Raw genomic sequence first — 20307 nt, forward strand, 5'->3', positions numbered from 1 at the left:
AATTAAACATAAATTTCTCTATATTCCTACTATAAACGAAAATTTAAAGCAAACCTTGTCTGGACATAACTAATTATATGAGAAAATAGCAAAAATAGTTAAAAATGTATCAAATGAATTTGAGTTTAATACTTTAGAATGTATTTCTTCAAAACAAAGCAAAAATGCAAATAAAACTATTATGACAATGTCATTTAATTCTCCTTCGATTTTTGCCCTTTATTTTAAGCAAATGCACAAGAAAAAGATTTGGTCAGCACATCCTTCTTTGAATTCACGAAAAATTGACAAAAAATGGTTTCCAGACATGGAAAGTTTTAAATATAGTTTTAATATTATACTTAACTTGCCCATAACTATGTATTTTAAGAGTTTTCTTTTTGAACAATTTACTCGTACATTAGTAAGCTCTAACAATTCTTTTAAATGGAATATTATAGAAAGCAATTTATGCAAATCATGCAAAGTTATAAATGAAACTGAGCATGCAATTTTTGAATGCAAGTTTGCAAAATATTTCGCTCATTGTATGGCCACATTTTTGGATAAAATATACAATAATGAATGTCCTGAATTTATTTTTCTAAAAGAAATTTTTTATTTATTTAATATTTATTATGATTGTTTTAAAGGGGATGACTTCACACAAATAACTTTACTTATACTTATAGCAAAGGATAGGGCTATAAAAGCAAGCAAGGAAGAATGCATTATAAGGTGGAATGAGGATAACTTTTTCTCACAAACTTTACTGTTGACACAATTTACCATAATGTAAACTTAAAGGAAGCCTGCAAGAAATACCCCGCTTTAACTGCTGAAAGACTGCCACAAGTAGATCAAATACCCGAAATTTGAAGCCTTCGGCTTCTATAACAAAAAAGTTCTAGGCATTTTAAAATGACATTTTATGTACAATGAAAATTTTGAAAGAATTGCAATGCTCATGTTGAAAACTTTGAAATTAAACTACGTGGCCTAGAAACAAAATTATAAGCTTATTTTTGTCATAAATTTAGGTTTCCAGTAACTAATTATATTTTTACAATAAAAATACCCATTTTTATAGTCAAAATCATTAAAAAAAATTAAGTTTTACTTGCGTTGTACCGAATGTACTGTAGCCAATCAGAAGGATGAATCAGCTTAACAACCAATCACAGCTAAGCTTGTATTAGTTTACCCCTTTGTTTCCGCCATGATTTTCGTTTAAAAATGCAATTTAAATCGAATTTTTTTCTTAGATTTTGATTATGAAATGTGGTGTTTTTATTGTAAAAATGTAATTAGTTACAGGCAATCTAAATTTCTGACAAAGATAAGGTTATAATTTTGTGTCTAGGCGACGTAATCTAATATTGTTTTTTCTTTTATGAGCATTGGAAATCTTTCAAAAATTCCATTGTACATAAAATGCTATTTTGAAATGCCTAGAACTTTTTTGTTATTGAAGCTAAAGGCTTTAAATTTGGGGTATTGGGTCTTCTTGTGGCAGTCTTTCAGCAGTTAAAGCGTGTTATTTCTTGCAGGCGTCCTTTAAGCTGCTCAATATTATGAATAATATTCAAGCGGTTAAGTATCTTAAGGATGTCGGCTGAGAAGGGCTAACCTACAATAAGAATTAAATTGAATATTTTTGAATTTAAAAAAAAGAACATATTGTCTCCCTCCTTACAATGATTAATTGTTATACATTTCCATTGTAAGAAATTATTTAAATAAATTTTTATTTTGGACAGTACAATTTTAGTATTGAAGGTTAAGGGGGAAAGGAAATGTATCCAAGGGGCTGGGGTGCATCAAGGGTGAATTGTAGGGGGGGGGGGAATAATGATTATTCTAATTGTACCCCAGTCGTAGAGAAATCTTTTAGCTGGACGCGTCTGTTAAAGAATATTTTATCATTTTATGTTTTGGTGAAAACTAAATAGGTAAGCTGTTAAGTGTTTTCTTTTCATATTTTATTTAATGTTGAGAGTATTATTTACTTAGCTTACTTGTTTACTTCCTTTTTCATATTTGCTGTTGCTATTTCAACCATTAATTGCTTTATAATCTGGATGCAATTGTTTTGTGTTTAAAATTTATGGAAATTTGATCAAATATTTAATATTAATTTAAAATAATAGGTGCACCCTTTAATTTGATGGGGTGACAATATAATAAGGAAAATAAATGATATCTCCTTTTCTCTTGTCATTAACTAAAAATTTTTTGATATAGAAAATTATTTATAGGATGCCTCCAATCCAAGGGACAAGCTTTAAACCCGTATCCCCGCTATCAAATGCAGAAATTATTAATTTGTGTGTGCCAGGCACAGGCAATGTAGCGGCAAGGGCGCTTCAAGAAAAAAAGTTATGGGATGCGTCACCAACGTTTTTCTTTTTCACACATCTGGGCTCTGATAACAAGAAAATTAACAGCTGCTATTTATCCATGTTGGGTTCTTGGCAGTCAGATATCATTGTATCTACCCACAGATTCTGCCCAGCGCTGGATGAAGAATCCTTTTTAACTATAAAGGATCTGGACCTTTCACAGTTCAGATTGGACGAGAACCTAGTGTCACAATGTATTCCCTTATCATCTCTAGAACCGGTCATCAACCTAGAGGGGGAAAAAGTTTCTTGGGAGGATTATGTGGAGCAAGGAGGAAGAGAAATGTGTATACGCGCGCATGTCACACCAACGACCGACCATTCTGCTAGGCTATCTCTTATGCTGGTCCCGGAATCGTTAGAAGTCTTGAATACCTTGTCCTGTGTAGCGGGTTTAGTACCTGGGTTTGCCTTTACTAGCAAAGAGCTGGCAATTTCACCAGCGGCAAGACTCCCTTGGGGCCTAGCTTTTGTAACATTGCTAATAAAAGGGGACACAACAAAGGACGTGGGGCAGATTGACCAACTTGAGCTAAGACGAGCAATTCACAAAGTGTTACAGGGGTCAATTGTCATCAAAGCATGCCGCCAGATGGAGTCTTACAAGAAAAGACTGGAGAAGCTAAAAAGTGGTGAAGTCAGCGATCCTATAGCTACAGAAGTATGGCCAGAAGTTCAAGGGGCTACTAATTACAATTCAGGTAAGAGTTTTAAAGGTTCTACTAGTAGTTAGTTTGCCGTCATAAGGTTACAACAATTTTCTAATATTTATGCTTGACTAACCCAATCACCTCTATTCAAACATGTGAGTTGCTAACTATTAAGTATAGTATTTTAATTTTATTCAAAAACAAAAGCTTTTATATATTTAGGAAAGGGTCATGTTTAATCATGTTGAAATTTGCCTTTCCAGTTATAACTTTGCAGGGTGATTCCTAGAGTAGTTAGGTGCAAATAAAAAAAGCCTAACAGCAATATAATTGTTATTTCAAGTTTAGTGTTGACTTGTATACACATATATCTTAATTATTCAGTTCTGACTCTACAAGTGTTAATGGGCGTTTGCTCTCATGTTTCAAGGCGTTGCTTTTATGGAGTTTGTTACCATTGTTTGTTTGTTTGTTTTGCTCTTTGGTATTTCTTTAATGAAACTATTTGGAAAGATAGAGTAGCTGCGCTAGGAAAGAAATATAGGGGGGAAAAACCTTGTGTTAGTAAAAACATATTTAAGTGCTGCATTTTGTTTACATAAGAATTGCGGAAATTTATATTTCTCATTATTTCTAAAAAGAATATTTTTTTTGTAAGAAGAGAAATGAGGTAGTTTTAAAGCTCTTTTCTAAGATTTGTTAAGTGGTAAATACTCGGCAGATGCATATAGGCACCTAATTATTTGTATTTTTATTTGGGACAAGTTATGTCTAAAATATTGGAATTGCCATATTTTCATATTGGTGGATTATTTAGAGCTACAACAGTGATGACTATAATCTAACAAGAATTTTTTTTTTTTTTTTTTTTTTTTTTTTTTTTTTTAATAGTTAATTTCATATTTGATTTATTGGCTAATTTTAACAAATTATTTATTTGTTATTTCAATATTTGATTTCTATGGAAATGTCACAGAACTTGACTCTGTTGAATTAATGTTATTTGATTTTATAAGAAAGCTATTAAAGAATTTGTTTTATAGCTACATATTATTTCTCACACATTTAGAAGTTAAAAAGACAATGTGTAAAATTATTAATCACATAAGGTTTACCGTTAAGGAATTCATCAATTTAAATCTATGCTTCATTTATTTATAATGCTATTTCATTGTTAATATTTACAGGGCGAAGAATTTATAAACCTGTGGCAATAAAGGGTAGCGCCAAGTACAATGGAAGAGGACTGTACACTAAAGAATCTTTTAATTTTGCCGGATTAAAGCCAGGCATTGCCTACATGTTGGCTAATGCAGCAAATCACAGCCTGAGCGTTAACACTTGGAAAACTTACTCAACTGTAAAAACCCATATTGAAAGTTGTAGCAGATTTTATAATAATCAATTTAAGTTTCCCATGGATCAAAATGACGTTATAAAATTTATTGGTTGGCTCATGCATGTAAGACAAGTAAAAGGTTCTACCATAGATGTGTATGTTGCTGCATTGCGACAAATTCACATGGCCAGCGGATATATAGTAAAGAATCTGCGACCGGACATAGTTTCGTCCATTATAAACGGCCAGAAGAATGTTGATTCATTAACTGTTAAAAAAAACGAAGCTAGGCTACCAGTGACTTTTTCTATCCTCAAACTGCTAAAAATAGAGATAAATAATCTAGAGCTTGATATTGGCGAAAAACGGCTAATTTGGGCTGTTTGCTCCATTAATTTCTTTGGAGCTTTGAGAGTTCACGAAAGTTTAGCCAAAAATAAAAGTTATTTTGATCCCATAAATACACTCTTGGGGAAAGATTTAGTATTAAAGAAGATTAAAATCAATAAAGAAGCAGTTTGGGTGATTCAAATGCGCATTAAATCTCCAAAAGAAAGCAGAGCTGTTAACAACCAAATTGTGGATATATACGAAAATAAGGGCCCTTTGTGCCCAGTAAGAGCTTTGAGGTTCGAACATTATGGATTATTTGTGTAGGCTATATGTTTATTTTATATATTAGTTTAATGTAAATTCAAGTAATTTCTATCTATTCAAGTTTAAGTTATTTTTTTGTATGAATGTCCGAACATTTCTCTATAGGAATTTTCTGTGTTTTTTATATTGTTGGGATATTTCTATGTATTGGTTTAAGAATTGATCAAAACTCCATAATGTTATCGATTCAGGAAATGGTTGGAAACCAACCCGCCCCGCAACCGTAACCTTCCTTTTTTCCGAAAGCAAGACGGGTCCCCCCTGACGGGAAAAGATTTGAACAAATTTCTTAGATTATGTCTAGGAAAACACATCCCTTACAGGAAGGGTTTTATTTCTTCTCATTCCTTCAGAGCTGGAATTGCCAGTCACATGGGTATTTTAGGCTATTCGGATAATGATATTATGGCTGTTGGCAGATGGAGCTCTAGGTGTTTTGAGCTTTACACGAAATTACCACGCACAAAAAGATTGGAAATGGCTAAGAAAATGGCCAATATTAAGTATTAAAAAGTGAGTCTGAAAATTTAGTTTTCTTTTAAACTTACATGGGTTTATTTCGTTTACTTTGGTTATCCTTTTTATTTAAAGTAGTGAGGCTTTTTCTTCTTAAGCTTAAGATATTGGAAACTGCTGATTTGATTTTATTACACTTTTCAGGGCAGTTTTATAAATGTCTTTGAGAAGTTTTAGATTATTTTCCTGATTTTCTTACACTGTCCCCGAGAGGCTAGGGGCGAAGCAACTAGTAGTAGATAGTGTAGATATTTATATTGCATATATTTCACATTTTATTTTCCCGACACGGAGTTCCTTCACACATAGTAAAAAGGGGGAAGGTGTATCAATAAAAAATATTTAATATGGAAAGCTTGAATTTATATCATAGGGGTACTGGGGCTGGGGGGGAGGGTGAGGGGGAGGTTTGGGTATCAATCTTAATGTGATTGTTTGAAAAAAAATGGGAAAATTGGAATCTAATTTGTAACCAAGCATAATTTCAAATTATTCATTCTAGTGTGGTATTCGGCAACCGTGAGCCATGCCTATGGCAACCCTGACCTGGGTTCGGGGAAGGGCCGAGGGCCCTCCCCCGAGTCCTGGGGAAGGGGTCTGCCGACCCCCTCCCTATGCCTAAAATTAATGATAGATTCTGACAGCCTTATTATGGTTAAGCTGTATTGTTAATTCCCCCCACCCTTTCCAGGGATGGGGGATCATTATTGCCCAAACTGACTATTGTATATGTATTATATTGATTCTGTTTATGATTATTTATTCCTATCTGTGTAATTATTGTTTGTTGTATATAACTTTAGTAAACCTTAGACCCTGAATAAAGGAACAACTGAATAGACTCTGTTTATTATTTAGTGATTGCTAGAGAAGCGTAGCTTCTCTATAGTATAGGTGTCCACGTCTGTTCACACTGCCGTAGTCATTTGAACTCTGGTGTCTGCCATTTGTCCTAGGCGGATACCACAACTTTTGGTGACAGCTGTGTGAGATTACGGCAAACCACAAGTGTAGAGCAGACGCGCAGCTGAGGCTAAGGTACTCCCAGCAGTGAAACTGGCAAAACTGACACAAGCAACCTGAATTACCCACCCTGGATAGCAAGGTCTAACTCTGCATCCGGCAGTTGTGGAAGCGAAACCTAGCGAAAGACCACTAAGTGTGGCGGAACCCGAGCTGCGGAGAGTAGCGAAATCGGACGAGAGACTGCGGAGAGCAGTGAAACTTGACGGAGAACCGCGAGAAGCGCCGACATCTAACGGAGAATTGAGCGCTCAAGGGCTGAAACAGGCCTGCAGACGGGCTGAAACAGGCCAAATAAGTGCAAACGGCTGAAAATAGGCCAACATTTACTGCAAGAGATAGCAGGATCCGAACCAGCGGCGCTGCAGGAAGGGACATTCCCTGCCGCCACCAGCCGGATTTGGTTACACGGCGCTGCAGGACGGGACATTCCCTGCCGCCGACAGGCTGAAACAAGCCAAATAGCTGCGAGCTGCGAGCGAAAATACGAGTGTAGTGTACCAAGCAGAAGAAAACTACGTTAACTCCAAGTATCCTGAGAGGCTACAGCGCAGCCACCCATCTAGAAAAACATATATTATATCACATTTTAGGGATTACCACCCTAGTGTGAAGGCTGAACAATAGATTTATGAGCAAGGCTTGGTAAACAAATTTGTTGTGTATTGTGATAAAGCTAAAAATAGAACAGGCTTGGTAAGCAAATCTGTTGTGTCTTGTGATAAAGCCAAAAATAGAACCTAGATGTAATATAACAATGCATTGATAAACAATCTAACCCCCCAAGCCTTCAGCACAACAAATACACCCCTTATCCCAACGGAAGGGGAGGGGCCCACCATCAATTGAAGAAAATACAATCGAGGTGACATAACAATAAGCTCAGGATTAAGGAAAGGGGCACAATTACCTCACCACACAGTTACTTCAAACCTACAGCACCCCCCCCTCCCCATAGGGGGGAACGGACGGTTTTACCCCGTCCCCTCACGCGCTCCCCCTTCCTACCCACACTTGAATAAGTCCGCCCACGGTGTGGAGATAGCGACCGGGAGAACAGCGCGCCATTTACGGGTCGCGCAGCAGAGCTCGGGACGCACAACAAAATTCAACGGACGAATAAGACAAAGCGGACCAATGAGAGAGCGGATTGAGGGATAGGTGCGCGTTTTACCTGTGTGCGCGAATCTGACGGTGCGTAAGCGCGTTGCAAGGAAAGGATATTTCACGCACACACACACACACAGGAGCGGAGCTACTCCATAGCATCCAACAGAGATATTTTTAGAAAAAAAGACTTGCAAGCTCCTCCCTCCTATCTATAGTGTGATAAGGAAAACCAAATCAGTTCCTGACAGCAGTTCAGACCCTCAACAGCTATCTACACCTACTAGCCTACTCTACAACTCAGACAACTAGTGACAAGTACTTTAGGTACACCTAATTTAAATCTTTGTAGTTAAACTACCAACCTAGTGATAAACAGTGTTGGCTGCTAGGCTAGAAAGCCTCAAGTGTAAACTATTTATAGTATTGACTTAAAAACTTCGTGTCCCGCCGCTGAACCTTTGACCCGATGGAGCAGCCACAAGCGCCAGGAGGCGACCAGCTCCAAGGATGGCTCCAGGATGATCCCCAGCCGAGTACCGCAAGCTGATGCTGAGTAACCTGCCGGAGTATCGAGGACCGCCCAAGCAATCCTGGAATTCCCACATCCGGAGACTCGAAATGTCATGGGCGGCTTACCGTGTGCCCCCCCATGACACACTAAACCGCCGCAACGCCCTTTTACTATCCCTGGCGGAGATGGCCTCTCATCTGTTTGGCGAGGCAGGCCAAGCCTTGACATACGAACAAGTCAAGGCCGAGTGTGAAATGTTATTTCGTCCAGCCTATGAATCCCAGACCCTGAAGCAAGCCTTCAGGGATTATAGGCAACACTCGACAGAACCTATACAAGCATACATATCCACAAAGTGTGCATTGTATAGGGAGGCCTATAGCCATGAGGACCTTGAATTATTGATAGACGAATTAAATCGTGGCATTCGTAACGCTAATGTGAAACGTGAAATGATGGGTCATGAGATCGCCTCGGTACCTGAGTACACGAGGCGAGCCATGTTTACCGTCACAATGATCACCAAGCAGCTGAAGGAGGGTGTGTGCCTAGTGGACGCCACCGACGGCTCACGGGATCCGCCAGCGTCCAGTTGCCCCAATATGACGAGTCGGAGCCAATGGAGATTGGCGCCTTGGCTCTGGGTCTCCACCAGATGGGGAAGGTCGCCCCAGATGACAAGATTCCAGGCCGCTGCTATCGCTGCCATGGGAAAGGCCACCGAGTCCGAGACTGTCCTACACCTATGGAGGTCAGCCTAGAAGAGAGACGCACCCAGCCACGCCGTGACCGTCCTGCCAAATGTGACCGTTGCCATTACGCAGGCCATACGGCAGCCGAGTGCAAGGCCGACTGGGACCAGGTAGCCGGCCGGAGACGCGTCGCTGACAAGGGCGCTCCCTCAGGAAAGCCCAGCAGAGTAGCCAACATGGAAGGGAGCGCGCCCCCAGCAACACTCCAGCAAGCAGCCGCCCCCAACGCAGCGGGCCGAGCCGACGGAATGCCGCAGTTTGGAACCGTCCCAGCTAGGATCAACGTGCTGGGAGGAGCGGCTGAACCCAACCGGGTTGGTCTGGGCTTCAGCCTCAATCACCTGGGGCTGGAGTTCGTGCAGCCCACCAACATTGCAGAGCCAGAAGTCCTGAGGCCTCAACCCTTCAGCCTCAACATGATGGGGCCTGCCAGACCGAGTCTACCCAGCAAGAGTGGAGGGGCGCTACCCAGCGCCACTGAGACGGTGTACGGGGAGGCCCTGGCGGCCGCTGAGCGAGAGAGGCAGGAGGCGCTAGCCAGCGCAACGGAGTCGATGTATGGGGCGCCATCCGGCGCCGCCACCTGGGAAGGATGAGAGGTGCGCCCCCGCACCCCCAAGCTGATGTCTGGGGCGGCAACCGCCGCCGCCACCTGCGATGATTGGGGGGTGCTATCCAGCGCCCCCACCCTGGTGCCTGGGGCGACAACCGTCGCCGCCACCGAGATACCTGGATCCTGGAACGAGCCAGCAGTCCCAGAGGGAGGGGTGACATCCGTCACCCCCAGTCAGCCAGCGCCACCAGCCAGCAGGGAGGGTCCAGCGATCCATCAGCCAGCGCCCCCTGCCAGCCGAGGGAACCCAGCTGCCCACCATTCCCAACCGAGCCAGGATAAGATAAATTTGACAAATGTATTGTATCCAAAGCATTGTAACCCTCCAGCCTTGCCTGTGCCTCCCGCACCAGAGTCTGGGGAGATTGAAATTTGGGGATATAAGGACTTGCCTGTGCCACATGCACCTGAGTTCCTAGGGCAGGGGAGGGACGTAATACAGGGCGAGCCTGTGCCACACGCACTCCAGCCCCATGCCACTGGGCATGCCATGGACAAGGGAAGGGACCCCTTGGGGCTAGGGGAGCCGACACCCAGGCAGGCGCCAGTCGCCTGTCAGTCTGTCATTGGGGAGGGTATCGGGATGCCCCGGGCACCCAAAGATAACGCTCAATGGAAATTTATATCTAGCCAGGAGCAACCTAGCAGTGTCCAGCCCCAAGAAGCAGCCGTGGCCCGAGCCGAGGATCCCCAGACCCGCGTGCGAGGTCGATGGCTGTCTGGTAGATTCTCACACTGGTGGATGGTTCTGTGGGGACTACTGCTCGCAGCCGTGTGGCCTACAACTAGCTACGTCCTGGTAGGGTGGGACTGTGCCAACCCCACCCATGTCACAGCCTACAACAAGGAGAAGATGTGTAGCACGGAGCCACTACACCAGGAGGTGCCCTTGGGCCATGAGGTACATGTCCTGCAACAAGTCAAGATTAGGGAAACAACGGGATATAGCTGTCAACTCACCGTGTCCCAGTGGACATTTAGGTGTGGAGTATGGGGCCACCTCAAGGTGACCTCGGTCCCCACCCTCATGCGGCCAACCAAGATTGATCCAGAAACGTGCCGAGACCTGGCCAGGAACCGAGTCTACACGCTGCCAGGCAAGACCCAGCCACTGACGTTTCAGCTGAACCATCCCCTGTTCTTCACCCTCGATATGGTGGGCGCCTTGGTCAACAGCCCCGAGGGGGTGGGTTGTGAAGGGGAGGACGTCCATTTCGAGGGCCAGCTGTACCGCAATGAATTAGTGCTCCAGGAGCGACGGCTGCTGGTCAAGGAAGAGACCTATGTAGTCGAGAATGGACGGGTGGAGTCCCAGTCTGACCACCTGACCCTAGAGTGTCCCCATTCTGAGCTGTCCTGCATCACTGGGGAGGCCACCTACGTGTGGGACCACCTGGGGAGAGATTGCCCCTTGAGGCTGATCCGCAGCCTCCAGCCTAGCCTGGTGATGGATGCGTTTCTGGTTGACCATCAAGCCCAATTCTTCATCAACATGACTACCCCCACCTCAATAGTGAACTGCGACTTTGAGGCCCATGCCACCAACCACCCAGCATTGTTCGTGGCAGCCGACCCGGCCGCGGCAGCGCTGCCCAGAGTATCGGCCAGGGACGTGGATGTCCCCCTGCAGGCCCAGATACATGCAGGTTACATCGGATTTACCCTGGAAACTCGAATGAGAAACACCGCAGCAGAAGAAGTAGCGGCCAATTGCTGGAAGCTCCAGCAACTAGACCCGGCCCATCCGGTGCGTGTCCAGGGGAGCACGTTCTCTGTGCTGAGGGGAGATGTACTGCTCCAGCTTACCTGCCAACGCAACAAATATGTTGTCAGGGAGAGCAATGAATGTTGGGACAAGGTGCCAAGGTGTATAGCGGCCACGCCACCAAAATTCCCTGCTCCTCCACCTACCCCCTAACTGTACACGCTGAGGAAGGCTGGATAGAGCTAACCCCCGCACCTAAGAAGAGGCCACCCCCGCTGGATACACCCAAGCAGCTGCTGACAGAGCCCTTGGATGACTTTAGTTCGGGAGGCTTGTATTCGCAGACTGAGCTGAACGACTGGCAGCAGCTGCTAGCGTTCCCAGCGTATAAGGCCGCCATGCTGACCGGCCTGTCATATGGCTCATGCGTTCAGCAAGGTAGCTGTTCAGCCACCGGAGACCATGGGATCGTGTCCTACGATATTGACCGACTGGCGGAGGAAGGAGAAGCAACCCTGGATGTCTGGGCTGGGTTCAGACAGGCTATTCACGAGTGGGGAGATGGCGCAGCCATACTGTCTTTGCTGCTGTTGATTCTCAAGCTGCTGGGAGACTTAACCATCATTTCCCTGGCAGCCGCACAAGGAGGTGTACGGGCCGCCATGAACGCGATGTCACAAGTGTTCCTGTACCACCCAACCTTGTATCGTAAGGCCTTGGCCAGAGCCAGGCTCACCCATGCCAAGTCCCGGGACTTTTCAGTAGACTGGGATGCCATTCCTATCGGCCGGGAAGCAGCCGAGGAAATGGTATCCATGCAATCAGCCGATAGTGGGAATGACCGCCCAGGCAGGCCTGGGCCACACTCTGGAAGGCCCCGCGGCCCCTCGGGAGGCCAGGCTGTCGCTCAGACGGTCAACCTGGTAGCCAGTGCCCCAGCCGCTGCCAACAACAACCAGAATGCCCCGCTACTGACCGGCCCCGCAGCGGCTGTGCCCCACGCCAACCTGACACCTGCTGGCGCCGAGCTACGTGTCCAACAAAAGCCAGCCTCTACCTTCTATCCCACGTTGGGAGCCCATCAGCCCTGAAAATCACCACTAGGATTCCATTGAATCATTATCGCTTGTATATAAATTAGCCCTAAGGAGCGGGCCGAAGGCCTCAACCACTGTCGGAAGTCTGGCAGGGAGACCCCCCTCCCAGCCTTCCGAGGGGAGAGTTGTGGTATTCGGCAACCGTGAGCCATGCCTATGGCAACCCTGACCTGGGTTCGGGGAAGGGCCGAGGGCCCTCCCCCGAGTCCTGGGGAAGGGGTCTGCCGACCCCCTCCCTATGCCTAAAATTAATGATAGATTCTGACAGCCTTATTATGGTTAAGCTGTATTGTTAATTCCCCCCACCCTTTCCAGGGATGGGGGATCATTATTGCCCAAACTGTGTAATTATTGTTTGTTGTATATAACTTTAGTAAACCTTAGACCCTGAATAAAGGAACAACTGAATAGACTCTGTTTATTATTTAGTGATTGCTAGAGAAGCGTAGCTTCTCTATAGTATAGGTGTCCACGTCTGTTCACACTGCCGTAGTCATTTGAACTCTGGTGTCTGCCATTTGTCCTAGGCGGATACCACACTAGCAGTAAATGATTTTGTTGTCATTGATTTGTTTGTCTCACATTTTAATGTTTTTTTATTATTAAAGAATTGCCAATTTTTATATAGAAACTTAGCAGGGGTGCTAGGTTTAATTCTACATTTTATTTTTAAAGCTGCGTAGTTTATAAGCACGATTAAAATTTAATTTGGATTTACCCATTTAATTATTTCATATTGAAATTAGGTAATTATACTTAATGGTTATCTGGCGGCATATAAATATTCATGGATTTATTATTTAGACCATGACAACGACAACGCAACCTCTAGCGACGAGGATCTCTCTGACCCGGGCCAAGATCAAGATTCTATTTTAAGACAAGTGGGGAATGATTTGGACTTGAATGACTCTTCTAACTGTATGCCTAAAAGGTGATGTTTATTTTATGTAGGGTAGCTAGTCTTCAAGCTTAATGTGGAAATTATCTAAGCTAATATGCAGATTTATAATCAAATGACATAAAGAGTAATTTTTTCCAGTTTAATAATTTTAACTTTATCTAAACTAGATATTAATCTAAATAAATTGGTCAAATGCATTCGGACAGGAGTCTTTAAAACTTATTTATATCTAATTTATCGTTGAAATTGAGAAAAATCAATTGTGTTAAAGATCAAATTGTTTGGTTATTTGTTTGTATTTACATACAATGTTAAATTTTGGTTTGAATATGATTTTTTTACAGGAAAGCTCTTTGCTCTGGTAGTTCAGCCACTCCAAGTGCGAAACACCACAAATTTTCCGAGTCAGCTGAAGTCTACTATGCTAACTGGGACCAGCTGGAATTGATTTGGCCTTTAGATGAGAGACCAGAAGGTATATTAAACATTTGGATTTATAATGTGCCTCCAAGGGCATTTTTTCGGAGTGGGTAGATTTTTTTATATTTTTTTTTGGGGGGGGGGGGGGGTGGAGTCATTTTATTGAACTAATAAAAAAAAACCTTCCCAAAACATATAAGAAGCTTCACTGTGGAGGTGAACCATATCGGTTCAGTGGTTAACAAGATACTACGCTACGGACAAAAAAAGCTTACTACTTAAATATAATAAGATATCATTAGGAAATTTATTGCATCAAAGGAGAAATTTTTATTCATAATTAGTTCTAGTTATTTAGATAAAAGATTTAATCTTATTTAGCTATAAGATATGGTCTTATTTAGTTTGCTTTCAAGTTGATAGGTGTCTCATTTATTGAAGAGTCATATATTTATTTATTTAGGGCATTTGAGAGACAAGAAGTGGATTAATTCTACCCCCCTTGATACAATTCTCCGATTTTATGAAATTTATGAAAAAAAAGCAGAAAGATTTGTCTTCTAATGATAGTATGCGAGAAGATAAGAAGCCGAGGACGGTTATGTTCGAAGCAGGAGAAGACAATTATTTTGATTGCTTGCATCCGGCCAGATTCTTGCGGTTTCCTCTTTGTACTTTAGATGACATCTGGAAGAAAGTCCCAGTTGAAATAATGGAGAAATATCGGAATCTGGATTTGGCTTCAGTTGGAGCAGATTATCAGCTCAGTGAGAAAACCATTGCTAAAATGCATTCTAGAAGAGAAATTTTACAACTTCGTTATTTTTACTCTGGCAACGCTGGTGTATCAAGAGGACCAATGGTAGAAACTAAAGTTAAAGATGGGAAATCTCTAGGGACTATTGCAGATTTTAATTGGTCTAACATTTCAAATATTAAGAACCTACAGGACAGCATTATCAACTACGGTTTGACGAAGCAGATGTTGTTTCCGTACGATCAGACAGGATATCTTTTTATGAAATTATACAATCACTACAACTGGCTTCAAGGTGCGGGTAATGACCTTAAAAGAATAAATTTAATGCAGGAACATTTTAATTATGTAATGGAGGCCAATGCATCGAGAGCAAGTAAAAAACAGTCTCCATTTGATTTTGATGAGTTGGAGAAATCTCTTAAAAAAATGTTAGACAACAAAGGATTACCAAATAGTCCTACAGCGTTATTTGAAAAGAGCACGGATATCGGATTTCAAAAGAAAGTTGTGAACAGTCAGAAGTCTAGCTCTAATAGTGGATTTGGTCTAAACAAGAACAAATTTAGTTCTCCTCAATCCAAATCGCGATTTATTTGTTATGATTTTAATAATCAAGGGAAGGGTTGTACGAGGTCCAAATCAGCTGGAGGTTGTAAAGATGCCAATGGGAAAGAATATGCCCACAATTGTTTATTTTATGATATGGTAAAAAAACAGTACTGCTATGGGCCACATATTCGAATCAGAATCAGAATCATGTTTAATCATTTTATCTAGTGATTATGTCGTAGTTTGTGATATATTGTTATGGAATGGAAATATATTTGATTTATAATTTTTAAATTTTTATTTTATTAAAGAGCTGTTTTTCTATGATTAAGAGTAAGGGTTTCGTCCGTAGTTTGTTAGATATGTCCTAAATATCCTTTTCTTTAAAACTTGGGGATTCCTGTAGTAGTTAGGTATGATTTTCAAACATTGTTACGCTATAGCTATTACAAGAAGTCTGCATTATAGATTTTATTTAAAGTACGTCATTTTTTGCGAACCATCTTTATAATAAAAAATTTGAGTATACACTTAAACATTACACTGCATTTCAGCAGTTATTTTTTGTGTTAGTAAATAATTTTTCAATTTCTAAATTTTTATTATATCCAGATAATTTTCTAACAATTTATTCACTTTAATAATTTTGGCATAAGGTTTATTTCTGAGTTATATATTGTTTAAAGCGAAGCTTTTCTATAATTGGGGTCCGTCTGTACGTCCATTTGTAGAGGATAGTTTTTCCGTTATATTAGGCATGTTAGAATTGTTCTACCGATTTCAAATTTTGAATGGTGATTCCTTTTGGTAGTTAGTTACGATTTAGAAAGCGTAGCAACTCTATAATCATTACTGCACGTACATTTAAACATGTTGTTTTTTTTGATTATTTTTTAACAACTAATTTTTTATGGGATCTAATCATCCGAGTGATTTATGTTATATAGATTCTTGGGACAACAAAGTATAATGTTATAAGCGAAGCAACTCTATAATCAAGTTATTAATGTGTAAGTATGTCCAAAAAACTTTATCCTATATAAAGCATTTTTAAATAAATTTACTTACAATTTTGCTTCGATTCTTATACACTTATGTTCTGATTATTCAGTTCTGACACTATATAAGTGTTCATGTCTGATTATCCTACCGTTTCAGTGCTTCGTTTTGATGGATGTTGTCATCCTTGTTTCATTTCTATTTATATGGGTAAAATAGTAAAAAATATGGAGGCCTCGATAATTAGTTAGTTATTAAAATGGTTCTGGTTAGAATATTTTGCTGGTATTTGCAAGTTTTATAAGCTTATTGATTTCCTATCAATTTAAAATTTGGGGTGAGGGGTTGCCATTATGTGAAGTAATTCTATAATTTGATTTATTTACTTTATCTATCTTAGTTTAGGTATACTATTTTACAGTTGTTTAGTAATATCATTCTGTCTTATAATTGTTGTAACCGAATTGTTGAGGAGCGATAGGTTTAGAGGATTTAAACAATTAGATTTACAGATATTTTCAGTATTTATTTTATATTTGTTTAATTAGTTTTGTAAATTAGGTTGGAGGAATTTGGATAGTGAAAAATCAGCTCTTTGGGGAATATTCTCAGACGTTTCACAGAAAGGAAGACCAGATCCTGTTAAGAAAAAACAATTTAAGCCAAAGTTTGATCTTCCAATATTAAACAATTATAAAGACAATCCTGGGAAAGATTTCTGGGATAAATTTCCTTCTAACTATAAATTTCCAGGAAAGTCTATGATTAATCACAAAATATTGCGAAGTCTTCTTATTGACAACAACATTACCCCTGATGAAACTGTTCTGAAAGATTTAGAATTTGGAGCTAGTATTGGTTGCACTGGTGATGCTAGGTTACCTTCTTACAGTTCTAATTCAAAATCTGCTTTAGAGTTTGGCCACCAAGTTACAGACGCAATTGCTGACTGGATATGCAAAAAATTAGCGTTTGGCCCCATAAGCAAAGAAAAAGTACCTAAAAATGCCAAAATATCTGGCATAATGTGCAGACAAAAACCAAATGGTTCTGCTAGAGTTATTCTAAATCTTAGTGCTCCTAAAGGATCATCTGTTAATGATGGCATTAACAGCGATGATTTTCCAACAGTAATGTCATCCACAGAAAAATGGCTTAAAGTTTTGAATAAAGCTGGACATCGTTGCCAAATTGTTAAAATTGATTGGAGTGATGCTTATAAACATATAGCAGTTTGCCCAGAAGATATTGAGTTACAGTTTTTTTTTTGGCTTGGCATGTATTTTGCTGAGCTATGCCTAATATTTGGTGCAAGCAGTAGTGCTGGCATTTACGATAGGCTTGCTAAATTAATTCTATCATTAGTCTTAGCCATATCTAAATTCCCTAAAGATATGGTCTGTCAACATCTTGATGATGTAGTAGCTGCTGCTCCAGAAGATTGTTCATCAATTTATAACTTTGATAAAACATACACAGATGTGGCGGATAAGATTGGAGTCAAATTGGCTCCTAGAGATGACCCTGATAAAGCTTTTGCGCCTAGATCTGAGGGGATAGTTCTAGGTATTCATTATGATACTATTTCCTGGAAGTGGAAAATACCAACAGAAAAACTCAACAACATGTTACTGTTGATCTATGATATTCTAGAAAATGATATAGTTGATGGGGATTTAATTGAAAGCTTGTCAGGGAAATTAATTCACATAAAAGCTTTGATTCCAGAGTGCAGATTTCATATAAGTGAACTAATGAAAGCAGTTAGAGAAGTGCGTGCTGGTTTGCAGAAAATTAAAATCAATGAAAAACTTAGACAGCAGTTGGACTATTGGAGACTTATGTTACCTGTATGTAATGGTAATATGAATATTCCCAATCCTGACTTACCTTTTCCAGTTTGGGCATTGGATTTCTATACAGATGCAGCTGGAGGTACTGACATAAGTCCCTGGAGAGGCCTTGGTATGGTTTTTTCTCAAGGGTGGAGCTACTTACCTTGGCCTAGAAATGTGAATTTTGGCAAACGTGATCACAATGGTAGGCAGTTGGGGAAAAATTATCATTTCTAGAGTTACTGGGACCTTTATTAGTACTGTGCTGTGCTCCAGACATATGTAGGGGTAACACAATAAAAGTCTGGATTGATAATATTGGAGGAGTTAAAATCTGGCAGAAAGGCTACAGTCCTACTTGCGAATTGTGTACTTCAGTAGTACGTGCTATAGCTTTTATTGCTAGTCATCTACAATGCAGGATAGACATTGTAAAGATTACTCGTTGTTCAAACAGACATGCACTGATGGCAGATTGTCTGTCCAAAGGAGACATGAAAGGATTTGTATCCATTTGGGGTGAAGGTCTCCCAGATTCACAACCAATCCCTCAAGGTCTGATTAAATGGATAAACAATCCCAGAACAAATTTTGAACTTGGTACTATGTTATGCAAGGAAATAGATAATAGAATGAAACTTTAATTACTCAAAATGTATGGTTTATAGTATTTAATTAATATACAAATGATATTATTTTGTTTTTGTTATTAGCAATTTATCATTAATAAAGAAATCATTTTACACACAGTGTTTTATTTAGGTCGTACATCTATTTATCATTAATATATAAATCATTTCACACACAGTGTTTTCTTTAGGACATACAGGACACTACGTTGACTAGGACTCTGCTATGCAGGTTTGGGGGGTTATAAGTTGTTTTTTTAAATTTTGCTACTAAAAATTTTTAAATATTTAAAGATATTTATAGGCTTTAGGAATTTGTATAGCCACCTGGTATGTAATATTGGGTGATAAGGGGAAATTAAGGGTTTGATATATTATTAGAATTCCAATAAAAAATAAACATTTTATTGGAAAAATTAAATTAAACTTTGCAACCTAGTCAGTTATCCACTAGTCCTTGTTTCCTAGTTAGTCTGGGTAAGTAGGGTTAAAAAGGGGAAAATAAATTATATGGGTTTTATATTAGCTGGGTAGGTATGTTAAGAAGTGGTTTCAGAAGTAAGGGGAATATTTTATAATTAGGTAAAATCTAGTGTAGGTTTGGTTCTGATCAGGTAGGACTGCTTATGTAAACTTAAGCTGCTCAATATTATGAATAATATTCAAGCGGTGAAGTATCTTAAGGATGTCGGCTGAGAAGGGCTAACCTACAATAAGAATTAAATTGAATATTTTTGAATTTAAAAAAAAGAACATATTGTCTCACTCATTACAATGATTAATTGTTATACATTTCCATTGTAAGAAATTATTTAAATAAATTTTTATTTTGGACAGTACAATTTTAGTATTGAAGGTTAAGGGGGAAAGGAAATGTATCCAAGGGGCTGGGGTGCATCAAGGGTGAATTGTAGGGGGGGGGGGGGAATAATGATTATTCTAATTGTACCCCAGTCGTAGAGAAATCTTTTAGCTGGACGCGTCTGTTAAAGAATATTTTATCATTTTATGTTTTGGTGAAAACTAAATAGGTAAGCTGTTAAGTGTTTTCTTTTCATATTTTATTTAATGTTGAGAGTATTATTTACTTAGCTGTCCCACCCACCTCTCCCATTTCTTCTTATTGATTTTTCGTGTATATTTATTTATTATTCTTATTCTTTTGGGGGTTATAAGTTGTTTTTTTAAATTTTGCTACTAAAAATTTTTAAATATTTAAAGATATTTATAGGCTTTAGGAATTTGTATAGCCACCTGGTATGTAATATTGGGTGATAAGGGGAAATTAAGGGTTTGATATATTATTAGAATTCCAATAAAAAATAAACATTTTATTGGAAAAATTAAATTAAACTTTGCAACCTAGTCAGTTATCCACTAGTCCTTGTTTCCTAGTTAGTCTGGGTAAGTAGGGTTAAAAAGGGGAAAATAAATTATATGGGTTTTATATTAGCTGGGTAGGTATGTTAAGAAGTGGTTTCAGAAGTAAGGGGAATATTTTATAATTAGGTAAAATCTAGTGTAGGTTTGGTTCTGATCAGGTAGGACTGCTTAAACTACTTAATTCCATTGGATTAAATTACAGTTTAGTAACTAATTTTATAGACTTTGTTTTAGGATATAAGGACAATACAAAATATTTTAGTTGTTAGATAACGTCCGATCTCCATTCTTTTTAAAAAAGTAAAATGATATCAAAATAAATCAAAATATAACATTATGTTTTAACATGTATATATATAAATATGTTTATAATATGTAATATTATCATGTTTAATTTATTTATGATTTGTCTAATAAGAACAATAAATCATTTAAAACACAATTCTCTTGGAGGTATGGTATTTATTTAGGTTT

General features: G+C 39.7%; 1 protein-coding gene across 2 annotated transcripts; it reads left to right on the forward strand.

Annotated features, from left to right (window-relative positions):
• The first annotated feature begins 1754 nt into the window (after window positions 1-1754).
• On the forward strand, window positions 1755-15281 carry LOC145319323 (uncharacterized). Of its 2 annotated transcripts, none has more exons than XR_013879807.1 (5): window positions 1755-1931; window positions 2238-3082; window positions 4219-5540; window positions 13159-13288; window positions 13603-13733. XR_013879807.1 is itself a non-coding variant. In XM_080161402.1 (5 exons), the coding sequence occupies exons 2-5, from the start codon at window positions 2239-2241 to the stop codon at window positions 14240-14242; spliced, it is 1206 nt and encodes a 401-aa protein (XP_080017528.1). In that variant the 5' UTR covers window positions 1755-1931; window position 2238; the 3' UTR covers window positions 14243-15281. The 2 variants fall into 2 exon arrangements, 1 of the variants encoding a protein (XP_080017528.1); XM_080161402.1 differs by lacking the exon at window positions 4219-5540 and adding an exon at window positions 14142-15281.
• The last annotated feature ends 5026 nt before the right edge of the window (window positions 15282-20307 follow it).

This window comes from Acartia tonsa, chromosome 5 (assembly GCF_053477335.1).
Source record: "Acartia tonsa isolate MP-2025a chromosome 5, ASM5347733v1, whole genome shotgun sequence".
In the NCBI taxonomy this organism is placed as follows: Eukaryota; Metazoa; Arthropoda; class Copepoda; order Calanoida; family Acartiidae; genus Acartia; species Acartia tonsa.